Below are 13,303 nucleotides of genomic sequence, written 5' to 3'. Positions count from 1 at the left end.
ACCAACCAGAACATAATATTTCCAATTGATAGCACTTTACACAAGTTTTTTTGGTTCTAATGTAATTATTCAAAATAAGGTGTAACAAGTATTTTAAATATAGTATTACCCTTTAGGTCTTGCATTTAATTGTTAACCCTTACCTATTTTCTAAATACTCAGTTAATTTAACTTGGCATATACAATATGTAGCAAGCATTGCAATCACAGTTTCACTGTATACACAGGAACAGAACACTGTAATTTACTATAATAATAATAAAAAAAGGAAAGAGTAAATCTTTAAAAGTCCTATGCACTAATATCCAAGAATCTAACAAAGCATAACTATCAGATTCATATTTCAGATTTTACTATTCACAATGTAACCTTGTGTTTTGCATATACTCCGAATCAAGGCAAAAACGGTTTGCATGGCTTAGCCAAATTTCCGAATCTGAAGAAATGTCTCCACACAGTTGCCACAGCAGCATCTGTCAGTACATGACAGAGGCTATCTAGAGCCAAAAAACCATGCATACTCACCTGATCAACCTTTAATGAAATCTAAACCTGTATGCTTTTCTAATGTCATGGATCAACTGTGCCAAAGCGCCTTTCCTATTTCTTCTTGCCAGCCAGTAGTGCCACTGGATGAATTTCAAGTGTTCTTTTAATAGTTTTATAGTCTTGTTACCCCTGAATCTTGATACCTGTGCTTTGATGGCTAGCCAGGCCCGTTCAATATGTTGTGTGTGGCAGCCAGTTTGGGGATCAACAAAATTTTGACTGTGGTTTACAGTTAGGTGTCTGTATCCTAGTGGTTGTAGCGCATTCAGATATGCCCTCCAATTGTCACTGTAAACAGCTGACCCCCTTCTGATGTGCCTTGTGATAATGGGCATCAATGTGGTCCTGGAACGGTCCTTTACCATCTTTAAGACTGGTAGGCGGCGAGCTCCTTTAACCTCCATCATCCCAAACACCCATCCTTTTCTTCTCTGCCAAGTAGTACGACAGCGGCCACGATTAAACTGACAATGCATAAACACAAGAAACATAAATGTTAAGAGCCGTTAAACCTTTTATGTTTTTTAGAACAACACATTGGCTGAGGAAAGAGCTGTAAAGAATACCTGAAAACCATACAGCAAAAATACAATTCACCAATTCCAATACGACTTGAGTCTTAAAGTATCTGTACTTAATTATTTTGCTCTTACTGAATGAAAGCTCAAATATGTACTAGTCCTCGACACCTAAGAGATATGCAGGTGAAAATAAGAAACAATTGATTTATAAGATGAGAAATATGATGTTTATTTTCTGAAATAAAAATAAAAACGAACACCTCAATTTTACAAGGTCGACAGCCTCTTAAAGGAGAACTCCGGCACAAAATGAACCTTTGGTCTAATTACACATTGTTACCTAGTCAACCGTTATCTGAGATTTGTTTTCATGATTGCCGAATGTAAATAGTTTTATCTCTAAAAACAGTTTAGCCTATAACGCTAGTATATTGGGCATAGAGTAATGACAAATAAAACTCGCTTGTTATTACCACTAACAAGGCTCAAAATAGCCCCACACTAACACGGTAGCATAATTGAGCCTTGTTAGTGGTAATAACAAGCGATTTTTATTTGTCATTACTCTATGCCCTACTAGCATTATACTAGTGTTATAGGCTAAACTGTTTTTATAGATAAAACTATTTACATTCTGCAATCATGAAAACAAATCTCGGATAACGGTTGACTAGGTAACAATGTGTAATCAGACCAAAGGTTTATTTTGCGCCGGAGTTCTCCTTTAAACATCTACAGACACTCAAGTCTCAGTTAAGCTCAACCACGCAAAAAGGCCATAAGTAAACCAATATGTTTCAAAAAGGGCTCATCAATATAGCGGATAAATACAATAATATTAAGTCAGACGAATTAGTGCAAGTCTACTTGCACTATAGACGCGTTGCCATGGTGATGAGCTGGCCCAAAGTTAACTTCCGTTCTGTTCGTTTATTAGTGTTTACTGGATAATATGGCATTGACTACAAATGCAGTGAAAGTTAAGGTGATGAGCAGGTGAGCAAAGTGAGACCTAGTGAGCCAACGCAATTTTTAAAAATAAAAATGTCAAAGTTTCCTATGATGGAGACAGCGGTATTAAAATAGCCTAGCTATGTTTATCTGAGTGATAACCGGTACAGTGTTTCGCATATTCTCTCTCTCTCTCTCTCTCTCTCTCTCTCTCTCTCTCTCTGGTGCATGCTGGGAGCGAGTGAACGGAGTTTGGCGTGGGGGTGAGGGTTTGTTTGACCTGGAGTTTTTTTGTTTTCAAATTTTTTTTCTCTCCTTTATTTTTCTTTTTTCCTTTCCTTGAATTTAGTTTAAGGGGTAGGTTTTCTTGGCTGACTTCGGTCAGCGAGTGGGGGAAATGGGGACTAATGTGGGTGATTTCTCGCAACTGACTATTAGACATGGTTGTAAATGCATGCCTGATGCGTCTGTGTCAGTGGAGGATTGCCTGGTTGCCGTGAGTGCTGCAGTCGGCGGCGTTAACATCAGGTCTGCCTCTCGCATGAATAAGGCCATAGTCATTTTTTTGAGTCAAAGCCAAATGGTTAATGACCTAATAGAGAGCGGATTAACAATAAATGAAATGTTTGTGCCCGTTTTGCCTCTGTCGAGTCCATCAAAAAAGATTGTTCTGTCAAACGTACCTCCATTTGTCAAAAACGAGAAGCTAGAGGAAATACTTTTGAGATATGGTAAATTAGTGAGTCCCATTAAGATGATCACGCTTGGATGCAAAAATCCACAACTTAAGCATGTGATGTCTTTTCGGCGCCAGGTTTTCATGATTTTGAATTCTCAGAGCGATCCTTTGAACTTGTCGGCGAAACTAACCATTGAAGGGAAGGATTACACTATTTTTATAAGTTCCGAGTCCATGAAATGTTTTATTTGTGGCGAACTCGGACACGTTCGACAGACTTGCCCGAATCGTGACAAAAATAGCGTTAATGAAGTTTTGCCCGAAAATATGGTTGTTGGTGGGGCGCGGGGTTCTGACGTTGCGGACGCTGCGCCGTTACTTCTTCCTCAAGCCGTCACAGAGACAGCGCCGATGCCGGCGCCGAATGACTCGCTCGAGGAAAACGGGGAAAGTTTTCCTGTTGACTAATTCCAACAATAGTGCCGTAGAGATAGCTCAGGTTGCCCAGGTAGCGGATGTTAAAGTCTTTGTCACGCAGCCAGAGTTGAGTTCGGATCATGAGGATGAATCAATTGAGAATGAACAACAAATACAACCCGAAGTAAGTGAAGTTAAAACAAGCACTGATGAATCGATTGATCAGAGTCAAGGAGATTATGTTTCGCAAGAAGTGGACTTCGAGAAGGATGACGATGAACTATACGACGGGAACGATATGATGGACATGGAGAATATTTCAGGTAGGACGAAACTTTACTCTTTACAGCAGATAAATACCTTCCTTGACAATACAAAGGGGCTTCGCAAGCCCAGTATTGAATCGCACTTTCCGGATTTGAAACTTTTCCTGATATCTTGTACTGTAGCTATGCGGAAGGCAACTTTTGATGAGCTCGACAGACCAAAACGGTACCGCCTTAAAAAGATCCTTTGTACTGTAAGAGGTATACTGAATTTATCCGGCAAAAAGTGATATGGCTAGCATGCATTTTTGGGGGTATCTCTCTTTATTTTTCCTTATGACATCCATGAGATTTGGTACTTTAAATATTAATGGGTGTCGTGATGCTGTTAAAAGATTTAGACTTTTTGACTATATTATGATGAAGAGGGGTAGTATAGTTTTTCTTCAAGAGACTCATACAGATTTAAAAAATCAAGTACAATGGCAGAGTGATTGGAAGGGGCAAGTTATTTTAAGTCATGGTTCTAGTGTTAGCGCAGGGGTTGCGATTCTCTTTGGGCCAGAGTATAAGGAGCATCCTGTGAGTGTTTTTGAATTGGTTCCTGGTCGAATGTTGCGGGTTGATATAACGGTTCTCGGACTCAATTTTTCGCTATTTAATGTGTACGCTCCAAACATTGGCTATCCAAAAGTGCAGAATAACAAAAAAAGTTTAAAACTACAGCAGAAACCAGTCAAACACAGATATCAAGAATCAGCGTATGGATCTCAATAATGGTGACAAACGAAAAGTTCCATGCCGCAATGCATGCTGGGACTTATAGATGAGCTTTATACTAGAGACATGAAGCTTTGCCACCATTGTTGAGAGTCATATGCTGATTCTTGATGTCTGTTTTTGACTAGTTTCTGTTGCAGCTTTAAACGTTCTCTAAACATATATTTTTAAAAATTATAGCATAAGGTAGCATACACCATAATATCATGTAAACACTGAGTATCTGTAATCAAATATAAGTGATCAAATATAAGTTATCTCTTAAACATTAAACTTCTCTTGCTATGTTAAAAAACATCATGTTGAAAAATGATCATTTAATGATCTTTTTCCTCAAGATAATTTCAACTGTTTCAGATGTGCAATATAAATACACAGAAACAGCCAACAGAGAAACGAATGTTAAGGTTGAAGGGTCAAGACCCCAAATAAAGCTGCTACTAATCACGATTCTGGTGACATCAAAACAAACATTCAATGAATCGTCAACACAAAACCTGGTAATTCTCAATAAGTGTTTCTGTAGACGTCTGACAGAAATAAATTGTTTGTTATAATAAATTAGTTATTAATAACAAGTGAAATCAGCATTTGAAAAAAAACATTGAAACCGAGGCATGATGTGATTGGCTGCCAAAAACACTCATTAATCTGAAGTTTTTTTATGAATTAAGATTTTATTTATTTATTGTAATGTATTGTTTCATTTATTTTAGAGCTTGTTATGGGATACCATATAAAATATACTACCTCTAATTAGGTTCATAAACACAAACTTCCCTCCACCCATTAAAATTCTATCCAGTTACATTTTAACACACATTGTGTGTTAAAACTACACAACTTGTGTCAAAATACCAACACATGATGTGTGTTGTTTTTTAACACATCTCTTTTTAGAGTGTAGCCGCCATCTCGATTCTATCTAGATATATTGTCCGATTTAAAATTTTGGCGCCGTGCTGGTAAATGGCTGCCTACGATGAAACGTGACAGTTGTCCGATGACGTAAGTTAGTTTTGATTGGCCTGTTGCATTCTGAACCGCCAACTTATCCCATGTACCTATCAGGATTCGGGACTCGTCGTCACTCGGGAGAATTTCAACAGCAAACAGGTAACGTCGTTAACTTGCGTCCCCCATCTTTTTGCAAATACATCCACTTACATCCATTTACCTACATCCACACGTTTCATCCATACTTCAAAGCGAATATTTCCACAGTATGCCACGAAAGAAAGGGGTTTCTTTGAAGAGGAACTGCCTCCAACGCAGCGCAACTGATGACATGGACCTCTTGGACAAAGGTAACTTAACATGTCGGCACTTATGACCTAATGTTAGCTGGTCGTTCTAACGTTACTATGATTCTGTCAGCTTGTCACTAGGCCTATGTAATAATATGAACTTGCTAACATTCGACGTTCAATGCTTTCTTTTACACGTTTTTTGCAGTGTAGAATATAACCAATCAAACATGTTTTTGGTGAGCTTACGAACGCAATGTCCAATCAGAGACATTTTAATTAACGTTAGTTAACGCGTCTTCAGGGTTGCACGCGCTCACGGACTAAATTCTGAATTTTCAATTTTTATCATAAACAACATAACAGAAAAAATGCCGAAAAGTTGCAAGTAAGATTCATTTTGGGTAACTCGCATTAGACTGAAGTCATGGACCGCTTCCGTGTTTTTTGATCGCTTTCTTAATATAATAGCCATTCCCAGTTTGAATAACCATTTTGTTTTTTGTGCTAGTGCTACTAATATATTATTTCAATATTGTCTTTATTTGTAATCCAAAAAAGCAATAAACAATTTCATTAACGGTTCTTGTTTTGTCTATAGCCTTTCCTCCATAAATTAATAATCATTACAATTTCAAGAGACAACATTAACCATAATGATTTTCTCATAAAATTGCAACTTCCCCCTTATAATGACTTTATATCATGGTTATTAATCTTATGCAATGTACATGTAATTAAGTTACATGAACATCATTAAACAGTATTTGTAAATAAACATAAATGACATGTCAGTAGCTTCTGTTCCACCTTTGCAGTGTACAAAAATGGCTTTAATTAGTTGATGGTATCAGTAAAAATTTGTAGTATTGTGATTTAATAAACTATGATTGAATTTAAGTAGTTGATAAATGCAGATACACAGGTTTTAATAAGGTCAAACTGCCTCCTATAATTAAATAATTTTTAATGTCAAAATAAAAAATAAAAAAACATATTTTCGGACTCTGTCATTTATTAGGAAAAACATTTTCACACTTTCTGTTGTTATTGACTTCCAAATAGTTACTAGTTGTTCACAAAGACTTGTTTTTATTGAAACGTTTGTGTGGTCTTTGAATCCACTAGGCTAAATCCCAACTTTGTTCTTTACAATAATTATATTTTATCTTTAGAAACACTACTGTGACTAAATACCTTACGCATACTGATGTGGATTAACCATTACAGAAATTTAGAAAAATATTTAGGTAATCACCAACACTGTTAGTTTAGGGAAGCTGTCCCTGTTAGTTTAGGGAACAAACCTTACATTAGGTGGTAGTCTAATACATTTGTTATGCACTATATTTATGACAACACAGATTTTGCTAGAAATCTGATGATCATTGGATGCTATTTTGGAACATTAAGACTGGAAAAGCCTTTAATTATTGATAATGGGTTTTTGTGGACATAAAAACTATTAATGCAAGATAATGTCCATGTTTTTTTGGACTGGCGAAAGTATTTATTAAAGATGTCCAAGAGAAAGTTGATGATCATTGACCGTAGTTTTGGAACACTGAACCATGTTAGGAGCCTTTTCACGTTAAGTGTCTTAGAATGTTTGACTACAGTTGTCAGACAGTAACATTAACTATTTCCTTTAATGTTTTTACAAGCAGATGTGGCTCAGCATGAAGCACACCAAGGTAAAGTCGACGACAATGACTTTCCTATGGTTGCTGTGGCATCTCCTGAAGCAGGTGAGTTTGCATTTACTTAATGGGGAACTAAACAGGGCTGCGTTTCCCAAAAGTTTAGCAAGCCTAACCATATGTTCACACTGCTGCCAGCGAGAGCGGCAAAATTCGCTCTCGCCGCCCTGCCAGCGACGCCGTGGAAAGATTTGTGGACGCTCTGGTGCTCTGACGTAGATCGAATGCGTGATCTTTTCTTAAACTTTTTTTTAAATGGGTCGCAAAGCAAACAAGCATGTCGATCGTTATTTTTGCAGAAAATTGAACGATGGAAATAACTTAAAAATTTTAGTGACATGTTTGCTAATGAAATAAACTAATTAAAAGCCATATGTGTGTGGTGTGGCAAACCACGTCATTGCTTATTACCATAAAGTTGAACTGACTTCAACTCTCACCGGCGGCCGTGTGAACGCAGATCAAGTTGATCATAGAGACCATTGGTGGCATTTTTTTATTTTATTCTTTGAGATCAGCTGCTCTAGCTGAAGTCTTGTGCAGACCAGAGCTCTGACTCAAGCGAGCAAACCCATGGTAACTTCAGCCAGATGTAGCCTCCTTTGGGTTACCATGATTGACATGAGCCGCTAACTTGTTTCAAATCATGTAAAAACTTAGCCCATAGATACCATCATTCTGTGTTCACAGTAGGGCTGGGTGATATTCCAAAAACAACAAGAATTATGAAGCTCTCACTGAACTAATTTAAAAAAGGCAGCATGTGAGGGAACATAATTTATTTTGTGCAAGCCATGTTTCATGTGTGACATTTTCATGTGTGACCCTTTAACCAAAACTACAACAGACAATCACATTCTTGTTCCAATGTGTATACTTGATCTAGCACTGATGGCCATATTACACAAGGGAAACCCATTTGTATGATGGCACTGTCACAGTCACCAGCTCTATCACCTCCACTACTGTACATCTCCCATCATCCTTCATGATCCCCACCTGCACTCAGGCAGCCATCACCACACCTGTTGCATATTACCACCTGATTACTGATGCACCACACCTGCACCAGCTCAACACCACCACCCTTCATAAACCTGCACGTCCCACCACTTTGGGTCTGGTCTTATCAGAGGCTGCGTGTCATGAATCGCGCCTCTGTGGCAGGATCAGAGACGGGCTCTGCAGGATCACTCTGATTTCGTTTTCAGCTTATGTTCAAAACAATCACGTTTAAGGCACTGAATTAGTTTAGTCCGGTTATACATACAACCATGAACAGCACATGTTGTCCCTGAGCTCCGTAACAACATCTCTCATAAAGATTTGCGTCTTTAAATAGTAAAATAATTCTCCGAAAAACAGCTAGCCTCTTCGCTAACTAACACACAAAACACCATTGGAATGCTACTTCCGCCGCCTCACCGGAAGTTTCACCCACTTTATTTTTTACAGGAGCGCCCCTCGGAAACTTGTGGATAGAGATCTACGGTTAATAACGGAGAAATGTGAATGCATCTCACTAGATCTTGCAGCGATGTTATTACCTCAGTGGCGAATTCAAATGTTTTCTTTACCGGATCTCTTAGTGCGGTGTGGTAACAGTGTTACTTGATCGAGATCGGCTCGCGCTGCACAGATGTCGCTGGTCTGAACTGATAAAACGATCCGTGAAGCACATAACGAGGAGCGCAGTTTCGTTCTGCTTTCATTACCCTTGCCATTTGGATGTTGCGCAACGTTGTGTTGGCCGCGTCAGCACGAATTTTGCCGGCAAGAAAAATGGTCCAAGCAATCGTTCGGTTTGTATGCGTACCGAACCGGAAGCCTCGAACCGAAACGGTTCAATACGAATACATGTACTGTTACACCCCTAATGTGTACAGTTATAAAATGGCTTATGATCTGATCTGCCTGATCGGATCACGGTGATCGTATATGCCAAGTGTAAACGTAGCCATAGATATAGTGCTGGGCGGTTTGACCAAAAATTCATATCATTTTTTTTTTTTTTTTTTCAAAATTAAGCCGTATTTATGACAGGTTTTTTATGATTATTATTTTTTTATGCAAAATCAGGTGTTCAAAGCATTTTCTACTGGTTGAGAGAAGAATTACTGCAATAAATTGATTTGGATGGTCTATTTTACTGTCATTAGTGAATATTGTAGAATAGACTAGGGCCCAATATAACCTAAAATTATGATTTATTAACGTTCTTATAACCAGGAAATAATGTTAAAATACAACGTTTATATAACAAGAGAATTGAACATTCTAATGATGTTTGAATGATGATCTTATAGCCAAGCAAGCACGTTAATTCAACGTTGATATAATAATGGGAGAACTGAACGTTCTTATAATATTTTGAATAACGTTCTTAATACAACATCTAAAAAAAACTGGACAGAAATAACGTTTTTATAACTTAACGTTATGAAAACGTTCTTATAACCTAAAATTGTTATCTTGGGGAAGAGGTGAGATTGGTGATTGCACTGAACACGTTTTAAGTGCATGATTCTCTGAGCGAGGCCAGAGAAAATAGACCTATTCTTACAAGAGAAGCGTGTATCTGAGAGTGCGCGCAGCACATTATGTTCCATGCGTGAGAATTATATTAATGTACTTTCACGCTACAATAGTGCGCTCTCGACATTTGACAGGAAAATAACGCCATAGTTCTGCGGCATCCATCTTCCCTGTAAAGTAACACCAGAGCACTGCTGTATACCCTCGGCCTAGCCTCGCAGTCGCTGCTGAGAAGTGCAACATTGTAAAGGGTCCATCTAAAACAGTAAATTAAATACATTGGTATGTTGGGATATAAAACATTAATATCATAACAAAATTATACACCGGTTTTCGGTATAAACTGCTATACTGCCCAGCACTAGATACACTCACCCTGACTCCTAACCTGCTAATTACTAGCTATCAGATCTACTGATATCTGTCTTCGGCCACTCATCAGATCCTCCTCTGTCTTCTCCGTCCCATCTCACCTGCAAGTATCAAAATAATTTTGAATGATGTTCTTATAATAAAATAAATCCAGCCATACCTCACTGCATTACATTTCCACCTGCCATTCTAGTTTACTGCTTCAGATTCCCCTGCATTGTAAATAAACCTGTTTATATATCACTCCGTTGTCTTTCTCTTCTGTTCAGTGACAGGTACATCATGTTTAAAACATTTGAACAAAAAGAAACATTTGTTTGGGCATATGAACGTTTTGTACTGTTTTGGCATATGAAAAATATGGATACCACTGATCTTCTATTACTTGTTTATAAAAAATCCTGGTGTTGATATTATATTGTTTTTAAGGAGGACATGAGGAGTCTTCCTCCTTGGGAGAAAAAGACAAGCTGATGTTCATGGCCCAGACAATAAAGGCACTTGAAGAGGAACGAGATTTTCTCCGTCAAACTGTCCTAAAACTCTCAAGTACGAAACATATATCTGTTTTGCTCTATTGACTATTTTATTTAAGAATTTAGTAATTACTGAACAAGTATAATTTTCAAACTTCCACATCAATCCTGAACTGCTTATCTAACATGTTTGACTTTTTATCTAACTAAATGTGATTTTGTGTTCTTAGACAGAGGGGCAAAAAAGAAAGTTAAGAAAATCTTGGACTCGAGCACTGAATGCAGCACCAGTGGCACTGATGAGGAGTCCCTGAGTTCTTGCTCCTCTTCAGAGTCATCTGATAGTGACATTCCTCGGAAGAAGAAAAGAGGTCATAAAAAGAAGACCAAGAGCTCCACCAGGTCAAATACCAAGCACAGCTCACGTGGTAAGTGCATATTCTGTTTTTGTTAATCATCTTTCTGTTGATGTGCATTTACTCCTTGTAACACATGGCAAATATTGGTTATCAGTCTCTATGACTACATCTGGGAAAACCTGTTGGATGTCGCGCTGGTACGTTTTCAGTAAGGTCTAAATATAGATTGAATGTTGGGTTTTTATATTGAATTATTATTCTATAACATCTTGTTTATCATCTCTGAATATATCTTGGGAAAATTCACTAGTTTAGTGCAGAAAAATAGCAATATATAATGTTCAGCTGAAAAGACTGTGTTTTTCTTTAAGAACACGCAGGCGGAGCTGAGGTGCAAAAGACAATATCTCCCGTTTAGCTCTCCTTCTCTTAACACTACAACGACAGTTCGCCTATCAAAATAAACCACAAAACAGAATAAAATCCAGTCCTGGGTGAACTACAACAGCCTGCAAGTTTTTATTTATTTTATCCAGTGTTAACCAGGTTTTATCCAGGTTTAATTACCTGTTTTTTTCTTCCGTTTCTGAAAATCATAGCGATCAGCCGACTTCAGATAACCATAACTTTTGTTACAGACAAACGATAAAAGAAGTAATAACAGATTTGGAAAGGGCTTGATCCCAGCTTTAATATGGTCTCAAAACCTGCAATATGTCAAATTTCACAGTGTGGTGGGTTTTCCCAGATCGCATCACATATTTATAAAATGTCTGAGAAATGCAAACGTGATATTTAAGATAGGAAACTAATTGTAAAAAAAAAAAAATGCTAGCAGTTCAAGACCACCAATATACTGTATATATTATGTTTGTTTTACAATAATATGATTTTACCTGGAAATTGATCAGTTTGATGCAAGTCTTGTTTTTTGGTTTTGGTTTGTCTTAATAAAGGAAGCTTTAATCTTTTTACAGCAACAACCCCAGAAGATGTACTGAAGCGGTACAATAAAGTTTTTCACGCCTTCAAGAAAGAAGGGAGTATCAGTAAGGCATGCACCAAAGTTGGGGTTGATCGAAATACACTGGCATTAACAGCTGTTGTGGCTGAAATACAGCTTGTTAATCCAGAGTTTTACCGAAGCATCCCAAAGTTCAGATTAAAGGATGAGAAACTCTGCGACTTTGCAAAGCGGTGCCTGCAGTCAATGACAGCAGACCTCAAGTCTACCATAGAAAATGCAAAAAAAGAGCGTAAACTGCTGCCAATAACATACAAGCTCAGATAGAAAGACAAAGTTAGTCCGGAGCCCTGTGTAATGTTCCTTATAGCTGCTCTGAAATGGTAACTTGAGTTTGATTTGACAATTTTGGTCATTGTATACAATGCTGTTCTAGTGTTAACCCAGCTGCAGGTACACTGAAGTTTTACTTGAAAATCTGGTAAACTGTTCTATAATGTGTTAAATAAACATTATTCAGCTTTATTACATTGTTTTTCTCTTCTTTTTTTTTTTTTTTTGGCAGTCATCTATATTTTTTTTTTTACTGAGAAGTAATCAAGGTTTAATACTTGGACATTTTTCCCAAACAACTATTAAAATACATTCAAGTGGACAATTCCAATGGAATTAACATGTAACATTTCATAATTCGGAAGTTCCCTTGAAATCATGTAACGACACTGATGGTACACAACAATGACCCTAACAATTGGACTTCATATTAAATGGACAGTTTCTGCAGTGTTAACATTTAAGTACACTGTTAATACAATGTTGTACAAAGGTTTTGGTTTTTATTGTACACAGTAAGTTATGACAGTTTAACACATCAAGTGCAGACTTCCTAAAGGAGTTACCATGTAAGTACACTAATAATACAGTGTTGCACAGAGGTTTGGGTTTTGTATATTACTTGTAATGTTATAGCCATTTTACACTTTATATTAGGTAGACAGTTCCTGAGGAATTACCATGTAAGTACACTGTTAATACAGTGTTGTGCAGAGGTTTGGACATTGTATAATACACAGTAAGTTATGGCTGTTTTACACTTTACCTTAAGTGTATAGTTCCTGAGGAATTACCATGTAAGTACACTGTTAATACAGTGTTGTACCGAGGTTTCTGTTTTTTTATTATACACAGTAAGTTATGATAGTTTTACACTTTATATTAAGTGTACAGTTCCTAAGGAGTTACCATTTAAGTACACAGTTAAAACAGTGTTGTACAGAGGTTCGGGGTTCTTTTTGGTTTCACTTTATTTGGATGGTCCCTTTAACACATTCAGTTTACTATAAGTAACGTTGTACCTACATCTCTACTAACTCTCACTAGAGTGTTAGTAGAGTATTAGTAGACTGGTAGGGTTAGGGTTAGAATAAGTTGGCATGTAGTTGCAAAGTTACTTATAGTCAGTAGATTGTCTGTTGGAGGAGCATCAC

At 37.3% G+C, this 13,303-nt stretch overlaps 1 protein-coding gene across 1 annotated transcript; it reads left to right on the top strand.

Moving 5' to 3' along the window:
* The first annotated feature begins 7,035 nt into the window (after positions 1 to 7,035).
* LOC148995898 (uncharacterized) lies at positions 7,036 to 12,293 on the top strand. Its single transcript, XM_089118468.1, has 4 exons — positions 7,036 to 7,158; positions 10,447 to 10,566; positions 10,724 to 10,921; positions 11,830 to 12,293. Exons 1-4 carry the CDS (start codon positions 7,062 to 7,064, stop codon positions 12,141 to 12,143), a joined length of 729 nt encoding a protein of 242 aa, XP_088974594.1. The 5' UTR covers positions 7,036 to 7,061; the 3' UTR covers positions 12,144 to 12,293.
* The last annotated feature ends 1,010 nt before the right edge of the window (positions 12,294 to 13,303 follow it).

This window comes from Pimephales promelas, chromosome 2 (assembly GCF_988280905.1).
Source record: "Pimephales promelas chromosome 2, fPimPro1.hap1.1, whole genome shotgun sequence".
Classification (NCBI taxonomy): Eukaryota; Metazoa; Chordata; class Actinopteri; order Cypriniformes; family Leuciscidae; genus Pimephales; species Pimephales promelas.
The sequence above is the reverse complement of the archived record's forward strand: the minus strand, read 5'-3'. Positions and strand labels throughout refer to the sequence as shown.

Coding starts and splice junctions, on each gene's coding strand:
- LOC148995898 (XM_089118468.1), top strand. CDS start 7,062: ATGTTTTTACAAGCAGATGTGGCTCAGCATGAAGCACACCAAGGTAAA. Junction 7,159..10,446: donor TGTGGCATCTCCTGAAGCAG/GTGAGTTTGCAT, acceptor ATTGTTTTTAAG/GAGGACATGAGGAGTCTTCC. Junction 10,567..10,723: donor AACTGTCCTAAAACTCTCAA/GTACGAAACATA, acceptor TTGTGTTCTTAG/ACAGAGGGGCAAAAAAGAAA.